The sequence below is a fragment of the Urocitellus parryii genome, chromosome 9 (assembly GCF_045843805.1).
Source record: "Urocitellus parryii isolate mUroPar1 chromosome 9, mUroPar1.hap1, whole genome shotgun sequence".
Lineage (NCBI taxonomy): Eukaryota > Metazoa > Chordata > Mammalia > Rodentia > Sciuridae > Urocitellus > Urocitellus parryii.
The window spans coordinates 16,156,021-16,177,916 of record NC_135539.1 but is presented as its reverse complement, the minus strand read 5'-3'; the positions used below and the strand labels follow the sequence as shown (position 1 = coordinate 16,177,916).

The window sequence follows — 21,896 nt, the reverse complement described above, 5'->3', positions numbered from 1 at the left end:
CTTTATATGTGTTAAGGAAGTGGGAAAGTGGGCTACAAAACCTTTTCTTCCACTTTGCCCTCATCTTTGGGAATATTTGGAAATTTGTGAGAGCCTTTTTAATTATGGGGAGGTAGCTCTGTGATAAAGAGCCCCTGAACAGCTGGGCATGGTGGCACACACCTGTCATTCCAGTGGCTTGGGAGGCTGAGGCAGGGGGATTGCGAATTCAAAGCCAGGCTCAGTCATTTAGCAAGGCAATAAGCAAATTATTGAGACCCTGACTCAAAATTTAAAAAAAAAAATTAAAAATTAAAAAAACCTGGGGATGTGGATCAGTGGTTAAGCACCTCTGGGTTTAATCTGGTACCAAACAACAAACAAAAACATTGCTGGGTCCTTCCACTGAATGTTCATGATTGTGAAAGAGAGATGATAATGAGGCTCCAACTGGGGTAATGGCAGTGAACATAGTGAGAGGTAGGAACTTCAGGATATTTTTAGGAGCAAGAAAGGGGAGAATTTGCTGATGGATTCTGGAATGAGGGATAAGAGGGAGAGAAAATGAAGGATTATAGCAGATTCTTGAACTAAGCCACGGTGAAGTGGACATCCATAAACTCACCATCTAGATTATGCAATTAACATTTTACTGTACCTGCTTTACCACAAATCTGTCCATTGATCCATCATTCCCTCTATTCATTGATCCATCTAATTTTTTTGGTGTATTTCAAAATCAGTTGTAGGTATATATATTGGTATGTTTCATTTCTTGAAGTTTCAGTTAGAACCCGAAACAGTAGAGTTCAATATTTATTTACCATTTTCTTTTAGCTAAAGTTTACATAGGTGAGATGCATGGGTCTTATCTGACGAGTTTGCCAAGTTTGGGCAAGTGTATTCAACTACTATAACTTAGACTGACCCCAAAACATAGAATGTTGCTGACACTCCAGAAAATGCCCTGACCCTTCAAGAGGGAGGCAACCACTGGAAGAGAGAGTTTTTTTTTCCTCTTTCCACATATTTTATTGGTACATTATAGTTGTACATAATGATGGGATTTGTTTTACATTTGTACATGCACACATATAAGAATATGATTTGCCCAATATCACTCCCCAGCACTTCCCCCAAAGACAGAGTTTTTTTTCTTTGTTGTTGTTGTTGTTGTTTTTGTTTTTGGTACAAGGAATTGAACCCAGGGACACTTAACCACTGAGCCACATCCCCAGACCTTTTTTATTTTGCTTTGAGACAGTCTCACTAATTTGCTTAGGGCTTCAAGTTGTTGAGGCTGGCCTCAAACTTGCATTCTTCCTGCCTCAGCCTCCTAAGTGTCTGGGATAACAGGTGTGTGCTACCATCTGTCAGAAATAATTTTTAAGATAGATATAGGAATCAGCTAAATTTGGGGATGCTAAGGAGAGGGAAAAAGAGGTTCACAGGGGGTCAGCAGGACCTGAAGAGTGACTGAGGTTTAGCCAATGGGAGACGTGGCTGGGGCCATGTCAGCCCTGTTGAGTCAGTTGAAGAAACCTTCACATGTTCTGACCCTGGTCCCTCAGCCTTAGACCCGTACTTGGGTCAGTATTGCTATTTTGTGGCAGAGTTGAATGAGCAGGTTTCTACAGCATGTCATCAGGATATTAAGGTTCCAATCAGTGCACGGGTGGAGCAGGAGACTGTGGACTCCTTTGCTTGATTCCCAGTGAATTGCTCTTCAAGGGCTAAAGGGTTCTGCTGGTGACCTCCCAATCCAGATTACACATCAGGGTCTGCAAAGATTTTCAAATTGTATTCTATACTTGGAATATTCATTATAAAACACAGATTCTTTGATCTCAAACCAAACCTACTAAATAAAAGTCTCTGGCCCATGGCCCCGGGACCTGCATTTTAACCATATCCTTTGACACTGATGCTCGGTGGACTACATTTTGGAATGACCATGAATCAGCATTGCTACTTTCTCATCATACTTTTGACTATTTCATAAAATTGTTTAAGTGGTAAAGCACCATCACCTGGTCATGGATGACATCATTTTTGAAAGGACTGCCTGAAGAAACCAGTCATGTCCCTGGCATGTCCCTGTGTAGATCACAGAGTGGCCACCTAGACTCTGGTGCCATAGTTCTTGGGGTACAATTTGCCTTCTCAGTCTGATGAGGGGAGCAGAAGGAGCAGGCTAGTGGTTCTTATGTGTGGTCCTGGGGCCAGCATTGTTGTTTGAAGATGGATTAGAAATACAGATCTTGGGTCTTCCCCACACCTACTGAGAGAGAAACTGGGTAATTCTGAAACAGGTTCAGGTTTGAGAACCACTGGATTAACTAGAGACTTCCCACTATTTATATGCTGCAACCTGGTTGCCGTGGACTCTGCTCGTCAACTAGGGTCACCCTTGACCTTCATAATCCCTCAAACTTATAAAATACCTGGATTCAGTATGTGACTCACTTTGTTTTCAGGGTCTGCAATATGGTAGCCATGGTACCTAGGAAAGTGTTACTTATCCTAAGAATTGCCAAAAGTTACTGGGCGTGGTGGCACATGCCTATGATCCAAGATACTTAGGACACTGAGGCAGGAGGAGGACATGGACCTTACTAAGGCCTTCTCCCCTCCCATCCTGTCTCCTGCCTGACACTTGGTGCAGGCTCTAAAAGCTGTGTGATTTGCACTGCTTCCGGCAGTTTTCTCTCTGTTGTCTCTTATATTTCAAAGTTATCACTGGTGACTGCTCCATTTTTTACCTTTTGTGCATGTTGCTGTTCTTGATTTGTGCTACAGAAACAAGTCACCAGGCCCTTCAGAACATGCCCAAAGTGCTCCGTGATGTTGAAGCTCTTAAACAGGAGGCATCTTTTCTAAAAGAACAAATGATTCTTGTCAAAGAAGACATTAAAAAATTTGAACAGGACACATCGCAGTCGATGCAGGTATTTCGGCTCCTGCCCTATGTGGGGATTCTGGTTTTTGGAAGGTGTTCACTCTCACAGGGGATGGTGGACAGCACAGCATTGCCAAAGGCCAGCCTGAACTCAGAATTCTAGCCATCACCTTAGTCACCTTCCAGCTTCGTCCTTTCCACTTACGTATCTCTTCAGCATGCTGAGTAAAATTGACTAGGTGATTGGTGCTTTGGGGTACAGAAACTACCCGAAGAAGGAGCATGCCACGAGACTCATGCTTCAGGTCACTGGGGGAAGGTAGAGGAAAAGGAACCCTGCCTCATTTTTGCTTCATTTCCTTTCAGGTATTGGTGGAAATAGACCAGGTGAAGTCCAGGATGCAGCTTGCTGCTGAATCTCTTCAAGAAGCGGACAAGTGGAGCACGCTGAGCGCCGATATTGAGGAGACATTTAAGACTCAAGTAGGCATTTTATTTAGGGGATGTTGGAAATTCATTTAGGCGAGAGCTTGAGATTTGGGGAAAGCAAATGCGATAGCCTGTCATCAGAATATCCCCAACCTCCAGGGATGTCATTCGCGGCAGACAGAAACGTTCAGACGTCCTGAGGGAAAATCTGAAACTGCTCTCAGGTCCCCACCCCCACCCCCGCACACTTTGCACACCTTTCCTGATGAAGCCTCTTGGTCATGGAGAGTGAGTGGAGGAGAAGCCTCAGCCAACATGCCCCCGCCAGGGGTGGTGTGCACAGCTGCAGTTCAGCTACTTGGAGGCTGACACTGGGGGATGGCAAGTGTGGGACCAGCTGGACAACTTGGACCCTGTCTCAAAAGGAAGAAAAAGGCCTGGAAATGCGGCTGAGTGGTAGAGTGCTTGCCTGACGTGCATGGGGCTCAGTCCCCAAGGCCTACAGTAAATAAATAAATAAGGTTTCTGGTTGTAATGATTGACATTAGTGGTTTACTGTTTTAACTACTAATGTCAATTAGTCATTTAAATACATCTTGTTTTTCTGCCCTTTACTCTCCTGATACTTGAAACTAACTGCCCACAAGACCAGCAATATCCAGCTGGACTCTCCTTAGCATTTGGCATTTCAAAAACTGAATTCTGTTTTTATTTTTATTTTTTTCAGAATTAGGCATAGACCCCAGGGCCTATGAATGCTAGGCCAGTGCTCTACCACGGAGCTACATCTCCAGCCCTTTTTATTTTTTATTTTGAGACATGATCTTTTTAAGTCACCAGGCTGACCTTGAACTTAGGATCTTCCTGCCTTAGCCCCCTGAGTAGTTGGGATTACAGGGGTGCACCACCATGCCCGGCTGATTTGTTTATTTCTCTCCAAAGCCATAAACCATCACTCTTTCCTGTGTTCCCCATCCTGGTTAATAGGGCCATTTTCCATCCAAGCATTTAGCCTAGAAACGCCAGAAGCCTTAACTGCTCCTTCTTTCCTGTTCAGTTATATCTGTTCTTTTTATCTGTGCTAGGATTCTAGTCATGCTTTTAATCATTTGTTCCTGGACCATTACGACAGCTGTCCATTGGTCTCTTTGCCACACTGATTTATCTTCCACATGCGACCACGGGGATATCCTAAAGCATAAATTGGCACTTGCCATTTCCTTGTCTCCCTCCCCTCCATTGTAACTTTCAGTGATTTCCCATTCTCTTCTGGATAGATTTTGAGCCCCTAATTTTGAGCAGCCTATTTCAGGACAGGTTGTGGCCTGCCTTTCAGCGTTTCCCTGGCTGACCCCTCCATGTCTGTTCACCCACCCCGAGACTGTTCCAGACCAACGTGCCATCTCCTTCTGCTCTTCAGTTCTCTGCCTGAACTGTCCTTCTGCTTTTCTTTGCATCAGAGTGGACCTCCGCTCGTCCCTCTAGGTCCAGTCAGAGCACCACCCTTCACAGCTCTGCCCTACGACGGCTCCTTGACTCTCCAAGGCAAAACTGATTGCTCCTGTAACACGTGAGCCATTGTTCTGAAGTTGCATCAGAATCTTTCTATCCCACTGAGTTGTGACCACATCTTTGTAATGCGACCTTACTCATCTGGGAGTCTCAGATGTCTGATACAGTGTCTGATACATCACAGCTCATTGAATGCTGGAATACTATCACGTAGTACTTTCTTAATTAATTATTTTTCTAATTAAAAAACTCATGTGTATCTTACAAGATTTGAGGAATTCAGTACACAAGGAAGGAAAGAAAATGTTTCATATTTCTAGACCCCAGAAATATACTTTTTAAGTCTGTAAAGGATTTTTTAAAAATAATTTTTATAACTTTATTTATTTATTTATTTATTTTTATGTGGTTTGAAGATCAAACCCAGTGCCTTACCCATACTATGCAAGCACTCTACCACTGAGCTCCAGCTCCAGCCTCTGTTAGGTATTTTTTATACATGTTTGTACACTTTTTTACTTAGGTATGTATTTTTGTATGTATGCAGATGTAATGACTGTGTACATTCAGTTATACCTGTGTATAACAAATATATTTGTATGTTTACATATATTACATTGATGTATATGAAATAAAATTGGGACTTGTGTCTATATACTTTTTTATAGTGTTTATTTCATTTAATAGTAAGTTGTAAATTTTTTTTTAATATTTATTTTTTAGTTGTAGTTGGACACAATACCTTTATTTAGTACATTTCAAAAACATAATTTTGGGTGGCTGTACAGTATTCCATATACCATTATGAGTGACCCATAATTTATATTTTATTTGTTGTAATAGAAGATTTATGTTGCTTCTAGGCTTTGTTATTTTAACACTACAATCACATTAGTTATAATACAGCAATATCTCTATATCCTTTAAAGAAATAATCATTTCTGGAAGAGAAAATACCAAGTTAAATGATGTATTTTTAAGACTCTTGTCACGTTGCTATTGGAGTAAGTCAGCAGACATGTATGACACCAGAGTGTCTTTTTTTTTTTTTTTTTTTTACATCTTCACCAAACAATAGCTATCATAATTTTTTAAAAACTTTCCCAGTTTTTTAGAGGAAAATGGCACATTCTTGTTTTAATTTGCAGTTATTTGAGTACCAATAATGTTGAACATAATGTTTATTGGCCATTTTATTATATTAAGAGTTGCCTTTTCCTGTATTTTATTCAATCCCAATTGAGGTAGCTGGAGTCTTTTAAAATAAATACCCTCGGGGCTGGGGATGTGGCTCAAGCGGTAGCGCGCTCGCCTAGCATGCGTGCGGCCCGGGTTCGATCCTCAGCACCACATACCAACAAAGATGTTGTGTCCGCCGAGAACTAAAAAATAAATATTCGGGTTTTTAAATCTTTAAAAAAAAAAAATACCCTCTATTCTCATTTTTTTACAGGATATCACTGTGATTTCTGCCAAGCTAACCGGCATGCAGAACAGCTTGACAATGCTTGTGGATACACCAGACTACTCAGAAAAATGTGTGCACTTAGAGGCCTTGAAGAACAGACTGGAGGCCCTGGCCAGTCCTCAGATTGTAGCAGCATTCACTTCTCAGTCTGTAGGTGAGTATGGCTCTTTCTTGTGTCTGCACATTTCTTTATAAAGGTAAGACTTTCTGAGTCTTCAGTCTTGAAAATGTCTTGATGTTGATTATAAGACTGGAAGTAGCTACGCACCATGGCACATGTCTCAAGAGGCTGAGGCAGGGGGATCACAAGTTTGAGGCCAGCCTCAGCAACTTAGTGAGACCCTATCTCAAATGAAAAAAAATTAAAAAGGGCCAAGGATATAGCTCAGTGGTAAAGCACCCTTGGGTTAAATTCTCAGTACTAAAAAAAATTTAAAAAAGGGTGAGGGGTATAGCTCAGTTGAATAGCTCTTGGGTGGTATGTGTAAAACCCTGGGTTCAATAACCAGTACTACAAAGGGAAAAAAATGGAACTAAATTATAACTTATGATGCTTATGTGTTTTGAACGTCTTATGTGAAATTTTCAAACATACAGAAAAGTTGAAACAAATGTCGTGAACTTACTCTCTGGATTCTAGCATTAGCATTATGCTGCAGTTTGCTTTATCATGTGTCTATCTACCATCCATCGACCCATCTTAGTCTTTCTGATGCCATTTCAAGTTGCAAACATTAGTACACTTCAGTCCTAAATACTTCAGTATTCATATCAATAAGTACAGTTCAAAATTAGATTATAATTATTGGATAAAGTTTATATTTAGAGAAATGTACAAATCTTAAATGTGACATTGGAATAAGTTTTGACCCTTATCAAGAATACTGTGATGTTATATTATTTTTCAGCAGTTGAGTTCTCTGGTAGAATTGTGTATATTTAGATGTGCAATATGAGGATTTGATACCTAGATAGTGTATCCATCACCTCACATAGTGTTTTAGTCAGCTTTTTCACTGCTGTGACTAAAAGACCCAAGCAGAACAGTTGTAGAGGAAGAAAAGTTGATTTGAAGGCTCACAGTTTCAGAGGTCTTAGTCTATAGATGGCGGCTCCATTCCTCGAAGCTGGAGGTCAGGTGGAACACCATGGCAGAAAAGTATGGTAGAGGGAAGCAGCTCACATGGTGATCAGGAAGCAGAGAGAGAGACCACTTACCAGAGAAAAATAGATACCCCAAAGCCAGGCCCCCACTGCCCCACCTCCTCCCAGCCACACCCACCACTTCAGTTGCCACTCAGTTAATCCCTATCAGGGATTAGGTTAGATATAACCCAATCATTTCTCCTCCAAACCTTGTATTGTGTCACATGAGCTTTTGGGGGACACCATGTCTAAACTGCTACACATAGTTACTACTTTTTCTTACTGTGCTGAGAACACTTAAGATTTACTATTAGCAAATTTCAATTACATAGCACATTGTTAGTAGCTGTATATTCACCATGCTGTGTATTAGATCCCCAGAACTGACTCATCTGTTGACAGTGTGTACCCTTTGACCAACATCCTCTATTTCCCCCACCTCCTGCCCCGGCAGCTACCATTCCACTGTCCTTCACTAAGTTCAGCTTTCATAGATTCCACACACAGAAGTCGTCATACGTTGTTTGTATTTCGTTGCCTGGCGTATTTCACTTAACATGATGCCCTCCAGGGTCATCTGTGTTGCTGCAGATGAACACTTTTTTATGACTGAAGGGAGAGCTTTCCTAATTAATCTGGGACAACATAAACCAGGACTGTCCAGGGCCAGTTGGGACAAAACTCTTGGAGAAGGGCCCTTTGGATAGTTGGTAAGCAGTGTGGACGAGTGAGCTTAGCCGCCTGTGCCCGTGGTCACACTGCTCCCTTAGAAGGCAGTTTCTCCCCACTCTTGGCTCCAGAGGTAAGGCCTGGAAGGTCTGGCCCCCTTCCGGGTAGTGAAGCCTTATCAAATTGCTGTCCCTTCACTTCAGCTCTGGAGAACTGTGTGCCTCTGTTTCCACTGAGAATCTTTCTCTGTAGTTCCTGGGTTATGCAGTAACTCCAGAGGCAGCAACAAGGCACTGTTGTGTTAGGTAAGATTTATTTACTTATTATACTATCAAGTGAGCATTTTTATTTTTTTAAAAATTATCTAAGGATAATTTTTTAAAAATAAAAATTATTACCAAACTTATTAAGTGCCTTTTCAGCATCTATCAGAATTAATTTGTTATTTTTATTTCCACTCACTGACTAACTGATAAATCATAAATAACATTTCGAGTATGACTTCATTCTTGCATTTTAAGAACAAACCTTGCGTGTTTACTCTGTATGTGTATGTGTATAAATGTACTGCTAGATATTTGTTAATCTTATTTAGATTTTTTTTATTGAGATGCCATAAGTGAATATCTTTGCTGGGTTGTGGTATGATGATTGTGTTGGCTTCTTGGAAGCCACCTTGGAAAACCTTCATTTTTTTCCTTCTTGCTCTATTAGTATTTAAACAGCATTTTTATTAAATTTTGCCATGGCCCCATTGAATGATTTCTATCTCAGTTCAACTTGGGTATTAAATATTATGAGTTCTGCTTTCTTTTTGTTTCTATTTGCTTTAGTATGTCTTTGCCTTGTTTATAATCTTCAGACTTTCTGAGATGTTTTATTTTAGAGTGGTCTATTACAAATGACACATAGTTGAATTTTGCTTTTTTTTTTCCAATATATATATTTTTTAGTTGTCAATGGATCTTTTATATTATGTGTCTATGTGGTGCTGAGGATCAAACCCAGGGCCTCACACATGCCAGGCAAGTGCTGTACCACTGAGCCACACTCCAGTCCAAATTTTGTTTTTAAGTCTAGTCCTTGTATGTCTTTTAGTAATAATTTTCATCCCACCTAGGTTTTATTTTTTTAAACAGAAATTTCCAGTCTTTTATGTGTCTATTTCTATATTTTTTGCTTGTATGCTTTTTTCCATTCCTTTGTTCTCTATGCCGTATGATTTCTTTATAATTTTTCTCAAAGATAATTTGAAATACTGTCATATCTGGTTCCCCTACTCTGTGTACTTACATTCCTCTTTCTGCCTCCTGCCCTTCCCTGTCTCCCTTATCAGATAATGATTTGCAAATATTTTCTCTCATTCTGTGGGATTAGTTCTTTTCTCAGCCCTGGGGACTGAACCCAGGTCCTTGTGCTTGCTAGATAAGTTGCTCTACCGTTGAGTTATATTACCAGCCTCTGCTTTTTTTTATACATATAATTTTTAAAGTCTGAGGGTCTGGCTCAGTTGCTCACACAGGCCTCAAACTTGGGATTCTCCTGCTTTAGCCTCCTGAATATCTTATTTTTGTAAGAGTCCATCCTTTTTCTTATGGATATCCAGTTTTTTGAGCTGAAAAAATTTCCTTTCTCCTTTGAATGATCTTGGCATTTTTTTTTTGGCATGAGGGTACCAGGGATTGAACTCAGGGGCGCTTAACAACCATTGTGAGCCACATCCCCAGCCCTTTCTTGTGTTTTATTTAGAGACAGGGTCTCACTGAATTGCTTAGTGCCTCGCTTTTTTCTGAGGCTGTTTGAACTTGTGATCCTCCTGCCTCAGCCTCCTGAGCTGCTGGTGTTACAGGCATGTGCCACCGTGCCTGACTGATCTGGCACTCTTGTTGAAAATCATTTGACCATGTATATGGGGGTTTGTTTCCGGTTCCACTGTTGATCTGAATCCACAGAATATAGTCTATATATAAACTACATAAAGACACATAGTTTGTATATCTATACTTATGTTAGAACTACACTGTTTTCATTGTTGTAACTTTATAGTAAGTTTTTTTTTTTTTAATTATTTTTTTAGTTGTAGCTGCACACAGTACCTTTATTTATATGTGGTGCTGAGGATCGAAACCAGGCCCTTGCACATGCTAGGTGAGCATTCTACCACTGAGCCACTACCCCAGCCCCTTAGTAAGTTTTGAAGTCAGGAAGTATGAGACTTTCATTTTGTTTTCAGAATGATTTGATTATCAGGGACCCTTGAGATTTCATATAAATTTGAGGATGGATTTTTTTGTTTATGCAAAGATTGTTGAGATTTGGGGAGGAATTGCATTAAATCTGTAGATCACTTTGACTAGTATTGACATCTTAATGATATTAAGTCTTCCAAACCATAAACATGAGCTGTCTCTCTGTTTATTTGTGTCTTTAATTTCTTTCAGCAGTGCTTTGTAGTTTTCAGTGTGTGTCTTTTAGCTATTTGGTTAAGTTTATTACTAAGTATTTTATTCTTTTTGATGTTAGTGTAATTGAAATTTTTAAAAAAATATTTTTTTAAATTTTAAAAATATTTAATAATGCTCATTAAATGTAAAGAAACAACTTGGTTTTGTGTATTGATTTGATTTTGCATCCTGCAACTTTGCTAAACTTATTATTTCTAATAGGTTTTTTTTTTTTTTTTTGGTGGTACTGGGGGTTGGACTACCTACTACTGAGCTATGTTCTCAGCCCTTTTTATTTATTTTTATTTTGAGACATGGTCTTGCTGGGTTTCCCAGGTTGGCCTCAAACCTGTGATCCTCCCAACCTCAGACTCCTGAGTAGCTGGGATTACAAGTGTGCATTACTGTACTCAGCTCTAAGAGGATTTTTGCGGAATCTTTAGGGTTTTCTATATATAAGATTTTGGGGCCTGGGGATGTGGCTCAAGCGGTAGCGCACTCGCCTGGCATGCGCGCGGCCCGGGTTCCATCCTCAGCACCACATACCAACAAAGATGTTGTGTCCGCCAAAAACCAAAATAAATGAATAAATAAATATTAAAAAAAAAAGATTTTGCCTGCAAACAGAGATAATTCTTTTTTCCTATTTGAATTACTTTAATTTTCCTTGCTAACTTCTCTGATTAATACTTCCCTTAATACATTCAGTAGCTTGGAGGAAGTGGACATCCTTTTCTTGTTTCTAATTTTAGAGGAAAGACTTGGAATAATCTTCACCATTGAATATTTTGTTAGCTGTGAGCTTTACAAAATTATATGGGCAGCCGGGCACAGTGACACACGGAATCCCAGCTGCTTGGAAGACTGACGCAGGAGGATCACAAGTTCAAGACTAGCCTGGGCAACTTAGCCAGACCCTATATCAAAATAAAAAGGGATGGGAATGTAAACCCAGGAGTGTTCTTGGTGGTACAGTGCCCCTGGGCTCAATCCTCAGTGCCCCAAAAATGTAATGAATTGAAAAGAGAAAGTATATGGTTTTCATTATGTTAAGGTAGTTTCCTTGTATTTCTAGTCTGTTGAGTGTGTTTTAACATGAGAGAGTATTGAATTGCGTTAAGTGCCTTGTCTACATCAATTAAGGAGATCACCCCCCCCTTCATTTTGTTACTGTGGAGTAGTAATTGATTCTTGCATTGTTAAACCATCCTGGCACACAGGAATAAATTCCACTTGGTCATGGTGTATAATCCTTTTTTTAAAAAAATATGTTTTTAGTTGTAGGTGGACACAATATCTCTGTTTCATTTATTTATTTTTTTATGTGGTGCTTAGGATTGAACCCAGTGCCTCACACATGTGAGCCAAGCACTCAACCACTGAGCTACAACCCTAGCCCACTGAGCTACAACCACAGCCCTGTATAATCCTTTTAATGTTATCAAGATTTCATTGAGAATTTTTGTGTCAATATTTATCAGGGATATTGGTCTATAGTTTTCTTGTAGTTCTTTGTCTATTTTTGGCATCATGGTAGTGCTAGTCTCATAAAATAAATTAGGAAGTGTTCCTCTGTAATTTTTTTGGAAGAACTTGAAAAAATTGGTGTTAATTCTTCTTTAAATGTATAAAAGAATTCACCAAGAAGACCATCCAGTCCTGAGCTTTTTGTTTTCAAGAGATTTCTGATCACTGATTCAATCTTCTTATTAGTTGTAAGTCTATTCAGAGTTTTTCTATTTCTATAAAGTTTATTTTTTTTAAGAATCATCCATTTTATCTAGGCTATTCAGTGTGTTGATATATAATTATTTAAAGTACTCAGTGTGATCCTTTTTATTTCTGTGGCAATGGTAGTAATGCTTTCTCTTTCACTTCTGGTTTTAGTTGTCTTAAGTCCTTTCTCTTTTTCATAGTGAATCTAAGTAAAGATTTGTCAAAGATTCCTTTTCAAAGAATCATTGATTTTTCTCTTTATTTTCTTATTCTCTATTTTATTTATCTCTGCTTTAATCTTTATTTTTTCTTTCCTTTTGCTGTCTTTGGTTTTAGTTTATCTTGTTTCTTTTTAAGATTTAGAGTTATGTTGTTGTTATTATTATTATCATTATTATTATTATTATTTTGTGGTGCTGGGAGTGGAACCCAGGGCCTGTGCATGCTGGGCAAGTGCTTTACCATTGAGCTATATCCCAGCTGAGGTCTTTTTGGATGTGTTTATAGCTATGAATTACTTTGCTTAGTTGCTTTCACTGCATCCCATAAATTTGGTATATTGTGTTTTCATTTCCATCTGTCTACAAGCATTTTCTAATTTTCCTCAGAATTTCTTCTTTAACCTAATTGCTGTTTAAAAGCTTGTTGTTTAATTTTCACATATTTTTAATTTTCTAATTCTCTCTCTACTATTGATCTCTAGTTTATTTCTGTTGTGATGAGAAAAGATGCTGTATGATTTCCATCTTTTAAAATTTATTAGCACTTATTTTATGGTCTAACTTATGGTCTGTCCTGGAGAATATTCCCTGTTTACTGGGAAGAACATATTTTGCTGTTTGTGGCTCTTGGGTCTAATTGGTTTAGATTGTGGTTCAATTCCTGTTTCCATATTGATCTTCTCTATCTTGATATAACTTCTGCACATGCCATTTGCTGTTTTGGCAAATTCTGCTTTATTATTCATTTAAAGAAATTCTACTCTATAGGGTAGATATTTTGAAAGTTGTGATTATACCTTGAGACAAGGCACACATTGTAGCAGTGTTGTTTAAATGTCCATCTAAACGTTAGTATGTCAGAGTGTGATGGTATTATCAGTAGATTTTTTCTTCTTATTCTTTTTTCCACTTTTTCTTCCATGAACATGTTTCTGATAATGCTGAGAAACAATGCTATTTCAACAGACTTCAACTTAGTGCAGTTATTAAGTGTCTGCTGTGTTTGGTGCTAATTTCTGGGGACAGTGAAACAAGATAGGAAATGATACAGCTTTCCTTGGAGCTTGTGTGCGTGGATAAGAAAGACAGATATTATGTAAATAATAAATAAAACAATGTAGACTGAGATTATTTCTGTGAAGGGAAGGCATGACAGGACTGCAGGAGGAACCTAGTCTAGGTTGGCTGAGGAGAAACCAGAAGATCGTCTTAGATACAGTAAGTACAGAGACCCTGAGGCAGTTAAGAGCTAGGTTTGTTCTTGGCACCTGACAGACGGCCTGCTTGTCTCAGTGTTTTTCAGTTCATATAAATACTGGATTGACACCATATAAATACTGGATTGACACGTCAGATGAAATCCCTGCTTTTGTAGGCCAGAACATTGCACGCCAGCACTTCAACCTCCGCTATAGTTTGCAGTCCTGCAAGTCACTAAAACTCTCTGGGCTGCAGTTTTCTTGCCTACAAAATGAGGTCAATTATCAGTTATTTTAGGTACTTGTCGCTAACAGTTTGTGATTCAAATCAGGGCCAGGACTAGGTGAGGCAAGTGGTTGTGTGCTTGCACAACCCTGAGAGTGATAGCTTCTTTAAATTTCATACCCCAGGCTTGCCCCCCAGCCCAGTGCCAACCCTGATTCTAGTTCATTTTACTGTTCAGATGTGCTGATTGATTTGCTGATGTATAATGTCAGCTCTGTTTGTGACGCTTGTCAGGGATGCTTGTTGACTTTAACAAGCAGAGCTTGTGGTGTCTGATTATTGGGTAACATACTCTGCTCCTAACATTACTTCTTTTTCATATTTATGATCCCCATGCATGAGTTAATTCATTATCTAGTTAGGAACTTCTGAATACTAGTTACATAGAGCCACATTTTAAAAATACTTTTATTTTATTTATTCTATTTTTATGTGGTGCTGAGGATCAAACCCAGTGCCTCACACTGCTAAGCAGGTGCTCAACCACTGAACTATAACCCCAGCCCTAGAACCTGTGAAATTTAACCTAGTGAATTATTTCTCTTGGCTATACCAGAAAACCTGGTAACAGTCTTATATGTGTTTTATGTTGTTCTTTAGATCAGTCCAAAATATTTGTGAAGGTTTTTACTGAAATTGACCGGATGCCCCAGCTCCTTGCATACTATTACAAGTGTCACAAGGTAAGAAGCTGCAAACCATTACAATTGTGGAGTGCTCATAGCTCTGGCAACAGCAGTTTTAGACTTAAGGGCTGTTTTTCTTCCTGTTGACCAGTAGGGGGCACCCTTGGTCCAGTGTATGGACACATCTAATTGCCAGTTGGAAAACATTTCATCAGTTTTCATCCTCTTTTGTATTTACAGCTGGATTCATTTAGATGGATTCAAACAGACTTGAAAAATTGTTTTAATTTATTCCCATTTTTGTATCTTAAGGGAGATTCATGTCTTAAGCTTTATTGTGCCTTTCAGCAAACTGTAAGACTTTTTTAAGTTTTGTGGGGTTGATGAAGTTAGGTTACCAAAACACTCAGCAGCTTCCTAGGCTGACCTCCAGTCCTTGAAGCCCAGTCCTTCAAGCCCCTGTGTCCTGAGGCAGTAAGGGGAGGACATGAAGCTTTAGCACCACCTCACAGCCACCTGTAAGGTCTCTTCTGAAGAGCGCAGCGCACTGGGTGGAGCACCCTGGCGTGTCTTTGGGGCAGGGTAAAAGGAGAGAGGTACTTGAAGGTGACAGATTCAAGGTTTGGATGATTATTAGAGGAGATTACTGTTTTTGTTGTTTTCTGCCTTTTTAGGAAAAAAAAAAGAGAATGGATTCAGTGGGCACTTGGCTCTGGACAGCAGGCAGCAGTGCTCACTGGGGTGGTGGAAGGGAAGGGCAGTTGGAGCAGGCCGCTTATTCAGTGCACCCAGCAAGGTCCTCTCTGTTGTGCCTCTGCAGGTGCAGCTTTTGGCAGCCTGGCAAGAGCTGTGCCAGAGTGACCTGCCCCTGGACCGCCAGCTCACCGGCCTCTATGACGCCTTGCTCGCTGCTTGGCACACGCAAATCCAGTGGGCCACGCAGGTAACAGCTTACTTGGTTTTTAGGGGAATGGGTAACTGGCTGGGAGCACCTGCTCTCAGCTGCAGAGCCCCACGGGAAACGTCCCCATCTGTCACCAACACCCAAGGGGTTAAAAGACAGGCTTGGAAACCCAGGGCAGTGAAGTCCTTAGGTTTCCATTAAAGCTCTTCTTATCACTCTTATCCGTATCTTAAGTGGAATCTAATGTGACAGTGCTGCCTGTGGTTCAGCAAGGGAGCCTTTGGAATTCCTGGAAGCCGTTATCTTCACATCTGAAGGCAGGAGGCCCCTAGTCAGGCGGTGGTGGGGTGAACCAGCTGTTCATATCTCAACCTCAGGTAAAGCTTACCTGGCCTGCAGTCACTTTCCCTTCTCTCATGAGACATCAAGAGTTAGAGGAAGAGTATAGTGTTGAGGGCACCCTCAGAGCAGGGGCAATGAAGCAGAGGGTTCAGGAGGAAGCTTCCCATCCCTTACCCTCCCCAGGTCTCTAGGCGTTTCCAGACTGAGGGGAATGGAGCGTCACTGCTTTGTCTGCAGGCCAGGAGGGCAGCAGACCCTCTTGTAGAAGGGGAGCAGCCCGAGTACTTGGGGTGATGACGGACTGGGCTTATTGGTGGTGTGGCTTATTATTTTTCTCGTCATTAGTTGTGGATTGCTCTTTAGATGTTCATCAGTCATTTGGTGGAATAAACTCAAATGTACCCGAGAGATTCCCTGCACAGGGTCATGGCGTTGAGGATGGCTAAAGCCCTTTTCTCCATCCTGGCTTCTTCTTCCTTGAACTAACCTAATTCAAACTTCGGAAGGTTTTGTTTGCTTGTTTTTTTAAGGAGAAAAAGAACCTCAGTGGTTTTTGTGTGATCACGAGTTTTCAGCAGGCCTATCTGCTCACACCCGTTTACTGCCCGGGCCTCTTCTACCACCGCTCAAACCACAGGAGAAAAACGGCTCGTGCCTGTACATACAAATGCCCTTCCTCGTCTGAGAATCATCTAGGAGAAAGAACTGGGGCTTCTCAGACTTCTGCTTGGTCCTCACTGTTGCTTTTGAAGGCATAAGTTTATGCTTATTTATACCTTTGGCCGTGGCCTGTTTTCTTTACGGGATGTGAGCATGTCAGGTGGGCTTTCATCTCCAGAAGCTCAGCAGAGTGCAGGTGAGGCCAAGGGCCACAGGGTCTGTAGGTGTGTCTCCTCCACATTTCTGTTCCCCTAGGTTTTAAATGAACCTTTTCCCGCCTGTTGCTGGGGATCAAATGAGGGCCTTGCACATACTAAGCAGATGCTCTAACTGAACTGCACCCCTGGCCCTCCCCCAGTATTTTAGTATGAAAAATACCCAACATATAAAAAGGCTGAAATAATTCTACAGTGAATACCTGTGTACCTACCTCACAGCTGGACAGTGAACATTTTGCTGTTTGCTTTGTCACAGATTTATCCTATCCATCGTCTATCTACTCATCAAACCTTATTTTTTGATTCATTTCAAAACAAGTTGGGATATAACATTCATTTAAGAATACGTATATGTATATATATATATATGTGTGTGTGTGTGTGTGTGTGTGTGTGTGTGTATTATTAACTAGAGTTCAAGTATTTGTGTTTTTTTGAAGTAAAATTATGAAATGCAGTGATCTTAAATATACCATTTGATTAATTCAAACAAATGCAAATAGATGTGACCTTATCCTCTTTCTAGACATGAATCATTACCATCCACCTAGAAAGTTCTCTCACACTTCTTCCTGGGCAGCTATTGCTCTGATGTTCCCCCTACATAAATTAATTTAGCCTGCTGTGGGATTTCACACAGATTGAAGACACCCTGTGGCAAGGCATCTTTATTGTTGTGGCAAGGTTTCTTTCATCTGGTGGGTTTTTGAGACTTACTCATTTGTATGTATTGCTAGTTTGTTCCCTTTTATTGCTGAATTCTGTTACATTCTGTTACATGATGTGAATAGACATCATTTAAAAAAAATTTTTTTAGATGTTGATGAACCTTTATTTTATTCATTTATTCATATGCAGTGCTGAGAATTGAACCCAGTGCCTCACACATGCTAGGCAAGAGCTCTACCACTGAGACATCGTTTTGTTTGCACATTTTCTTATTGATGGACACTTGATCTACTTGATCTCATTCTAGTTTGGGACTATTATGAATAAAGCTGCTATGAACATTGTTCTATAAGTGTTTTTTTTTTTTTTTAAGACACATGTCTTCATATCTCCTGAGTAAACACCTAGGAGTGGAATTCTGAGATCATAGGGCAGGTGTATATTTGGATTTATAGGAAACTGCCAGGCCTTTTTCTAAAGTAGTCGTCCTTATTGCACTCCCACACAGTGTGAGAGTTCTGATTGCTTCCTGTGCTTGCTAACATGAGGTGTTGTCTTTCTTCTTAATTTTAGCCATTCTGCTGGGTGTGCAGTAGTGTTCCATTGTGGTTTTAATTTGCATTTCCCTGATGACTAAGGGCACTAAGCACCTATTCATGTGCTTCATGGCCATTTGGATGTCTTCCTTTGTGAAGTGTCTATTCAAGTCCTTTGCCCATGTGAAACATTGGGTTGTTTGCCTTTTTATTATTTAGTTGTGGGAGTTCTTTATGTATTCTGGGCACAAGTCCTTTGTCAGATATGTTCGTAGACATTTGCACATTCTCTTCCAGTCTGTGGCTTGAAAGAGGTTTTATTTTTAATTTTTTAACTTTTTTGCAATGCTGGGGATCAAACTCAGGCCCTTGCAGGTGCTGGGCAGGCACTGTGCAAGCACTCCATCACCGAACTACATCCCAGCCCTGAGTAGAAGTTTCGATTTTGATGAAGCCTATCATTTTGTTTTTTCTTTTATGGTTGTTGCTTTCTGTATCCTAAGAAGTCATTGTTAGTCCTCAAGTTTCAAGGATGTTCTTCCATGTTTTCTTCTAGGAGTTTGTTTAGCTTTTAACATTTAGATCTGTGGTCCATCCTGAATTAGCTTTTGTGTGTAGTGAATGCAGCTCTGGACTATCTTTCTGTGGCCCAAGTTGATAAGACTGGTTTAACTTAAATGACTTGGGGGTGGGGGCGAAGTTACACTATGGTTGTATTCCAGAGAGTTCTCATTGGTTGGTCGATATGTGAAGTCATGTCTAGACCTCTAGTGGCATTTTTTTAAAATGAATGTTTCAATTAAGACCCCTAAACCCCTTATGTTTAGAGGTTTCCCCTTTTTTAAAGTAACTGGACAAAAAAGATTCTGTGGCCATTTCGAAAGAACAACAGAAGTTTACAGACTTGGAACTTGGGGGCTCAGTGATGACCCTTAGCTGTAGAAAATAGTAACTAGACATGGAAAAACTGGGCTGGAGGTGTAGCTAAGTGGTAGGGCATTTGTGTAGCATGTGTGAGGCCCTGGGTTGGATCCCCAGCACTGCAAAAACCAGACCAGAACAAACCAAACCTGATGAATTAAGTTTCATCAAAATTAGAACCTCTGCTTAAGTCATAGACTGGAAGAAAACATCTACAAACATATCTGACAAAGACTTATATCCAGAATATATAAAGTACTCCTACAATTAAAAAACAAAAAGGCAAACAACCCAGTTTTTTAAAATGGGCAAAAGACTTGAATAGACACTTCACAAAGGAAGATATATGAATGGCCAGTAAGCCCACAAATAGGTGCTCAGTGCCCTTAGTCATCAGGGAAATGCAAATTAAAACGACAGTGGGATACTGCTGCACACACCCACCAGAATGGCTACAATAAAAAAGAGTAACAATACCAAACTATGAATAATGGGCAAATCTCGCAATATTTAAAAATATAAAATATAATAGAACTTTTGAAGTAAATTTAAAATAAAGAATTTGGTGGACCTGGGCGTGGTGGAGCACGCCTATAATCCCAGTGGCTCAGGAGCCTGAGTCAGGAGAATCTAGAGTTCAGAGCCAGCCTCAGCAAAAGTGAGGCACTAAGCAGCTCAGTGAGACCCTGTCTCTAAATAAAATACCAAATAGGGCTGGGGATGGGGCTCAGTGGTCGAGTGCCCCTGAGTTCAATCCCTGGTACTGCCTCCCACCCCTACCCCCACCCCACAAAAAAAGAATTTGGTGGTGATACATAGGGTGAATTGCTAAGGAGAGTTGGGAGACAGAGCCTTTGCCTGGTAGGGATGATGCTGGTGCTGTTCAAGTTGAAGAAGGAACAATCGTTGAAACAATTGTTAGTAACCAATAAAGGGATTCAAAGAAAGGAAAGTCAAAAGGGAGATTTTCATCCTGGTGAGTGGAGACATTATTGACAGAAGTAGGAAGTTGAAGGGAACACCTGTGGAGTTCAGTGGGGACATGATGGATTCTAATTTTGGGTGCTTTTAAGTTCCCAAATGTCAGTCTAACCGTGACTTCCAGTAGATGGCTGGATGACTGCCTCAGGAAATACAGATTGGAGCATCTGCCACAAGTTGGTCATTTTATAATTTATTGGATTTGATTGTTTCTTTCCCCCTATTTCTTTGTCCCAGACTCTAGCAGGGTGGCACTATGTGGAGTCTAATGTGGGAAGTATCAAGGGAAACAAATGTTCTTTGCAGTTTTGTAAATTCTCTGAGAATTAAAAAAATATATACATATTTTGGACCATGTGCATGGCCATCCTATAACCAGTTGCTAAGGATCTTTAATCCTTCTCAGGTTAACTTTTTACACATTGTAAGATCCGGGGCCTGCCTTGTTCTTTTGCATGCGGACATCCAGTTTTCTGAGAACCATTTGTTGCCATGATTGTGCTTTTCCTATGAAATGGCCTTGGCACCCAGGTTTAAATCAATTGGCCTTAGATGTCTGGGTTTGCTTCTGGGCTTTCTGTTCTATTCCACTGGTCTGTGTGTCTGTCCTTATGCTATCACTATACTTTTGAAGAAGTTTTCAGCCACACTTGAGGTATTGGGATTAGGACTTTACTTATAAATTTTAGGGGAACACAGTTCAGACCATAACATTCCCCTTTCTTCATGAAGCCAAACAGGGCGAGTCTTTTAACTTTGCTCTCCTTTTTCAAGACGATCTTGATTACTTGGGGTACCTTGAGCTTCCACATGAGTTGTTTTTGTGGTTGTTCCTTTTATGCACTGTGCAACCCACTTCAGTGCCAGCAGCCTGCGGATACAGAGGCCAGGCAACGGTTTGGGGGCATAGTTTGCTCTGGCATGGGACACTATGAGAGGCCCCAGGGACAAGCCTAGATAAATCCAAACCCATGCATTCAAATGAATTTTTGAATGGATTTTTCTATCCCCCCCCCCCAAAAAAAATACTATTGGTGTTTTGATCAGTGCTTGCATTCCATCTGAAGGTGACTTTGGGTTGTGTTGACATCTTAAGAACACTAGGTCTTCAGATTCATGAACATGGGATGTCTTCACTTATTTGTCTTCTTTCATTTCTTCCTGTTTTATAGTTTTCAGTGTATAGTTGTTCAGCTTTTTGGTTAAGTTTATTCCTAAATACTTGGTTCTTTTTGATGCTATTGCAAATGGACTTGTTTTTATTAATTTCCTTTTCAGATTGTTCATTGTTAGTGTGTTGACAGACAACTGATTTTGTGTGTTGATATTATTACCTGCAACATAGCTGAATTTTAACTCTTAACAGTATTTTGTGGATTATTTTGGATTTTCTACACATAAAACCATGTCATCTGTAAACAGAGATCACTCTGTTTTCAATTTGGACACCTTTTATTTCTTGTTCTTGTTCTTTTCCAGTTGCTCTGGCGAGAATTTCCAGTACTATGTTGGATAGAGTGGCAAAAGCAGGCTTCTTTGACTTGTTCCTGAACTTAGAAGGAAAAGCTTTCAGTCTTTCACCATTGAGTCTGATGTGAGCTGGGTTTTCACCTATGGCCCTAGCATCTGGAAGAAGTTTCCTTCTATCCCTAGTTTCTTGTATGTTTTGTCATGAAAGGGTATTTTGTTAAATGGATTTTCTGCATTAATTGAGGTGGTCATATGTATTTTCCCCTCATTCTGTTGGCATGATATATTAAATTGATTAATTTTTATACATTGAACTGTTCTTGCATTCCAGGAGTAAATCTCACTTCACGATGGTGCATACTCCTTTTAATGTGCTGCTGAATTCAGTTTCTAGTACTTTGTTGAGGATTTTTGCTTATACATTTACAAGGGATATTGGTCTGTGGTTTTCTTGCAGTGTTTCTGTAAGACGCCGCACCGCACTAAGAATGGGAGACACCACACGACACAGATCACCCGAGAGGTTCCGCTTTATTACAAAAGGCTGTGGGTTTATGTAGGTCTGAGGAGAGGTCGCAGGACTGAGGTAGATAACGGGTCG

At 40.2% G+C, this 21,896-nt stretch overlaps 1 protein-coding gene and 1 non-coding gene across 2 annotated transcripts in view; one reads left to right on the top strand and one right to left on the bottom strand.

Moving 5' to 3' along the window:
• Positions 1-21,896, top strand: part of Cog7 (component of oligomeric golgi complex 7) — a 63,829-nt gene that overhangs the window by 1,394 nt on the left and 40,539 nt on the right. Inside the window, exons 2-6 of the mRNA XM_026392087.2 lie at positions 2,779-2,927; positions 3,245-3,361; positions 6,273-6,441; positions 14,569-14,651; positions 15,415-15,537. Of these exons, the coding sequence (XP_026247872.1) occupies positions 2,779-2,927; positions 3,245-3,361; positions 6,273-6,441; positions 14,569-14,651; positions 15,415-15,537 (641 nt within the window). The remainder of the gene's footprint in view (positions 1-2,778; positions 2,928-3,244; positions 3,362-6,272; positions 6,442-14,568; positions 14,652-15,414; positions 15,538-21,896) is intronic.
• On the bottom strand, positions 20,667-20,800 carry LOC113185168 (small nucleolar RNA SNORA42/SNORA80 family). Its single transcript, XR_003301098.2, has one exon. It is a non-coding gene; the product is annotated as a small nucleolar RNA SNORA42/SNORA80 family (small nucleolar RNA).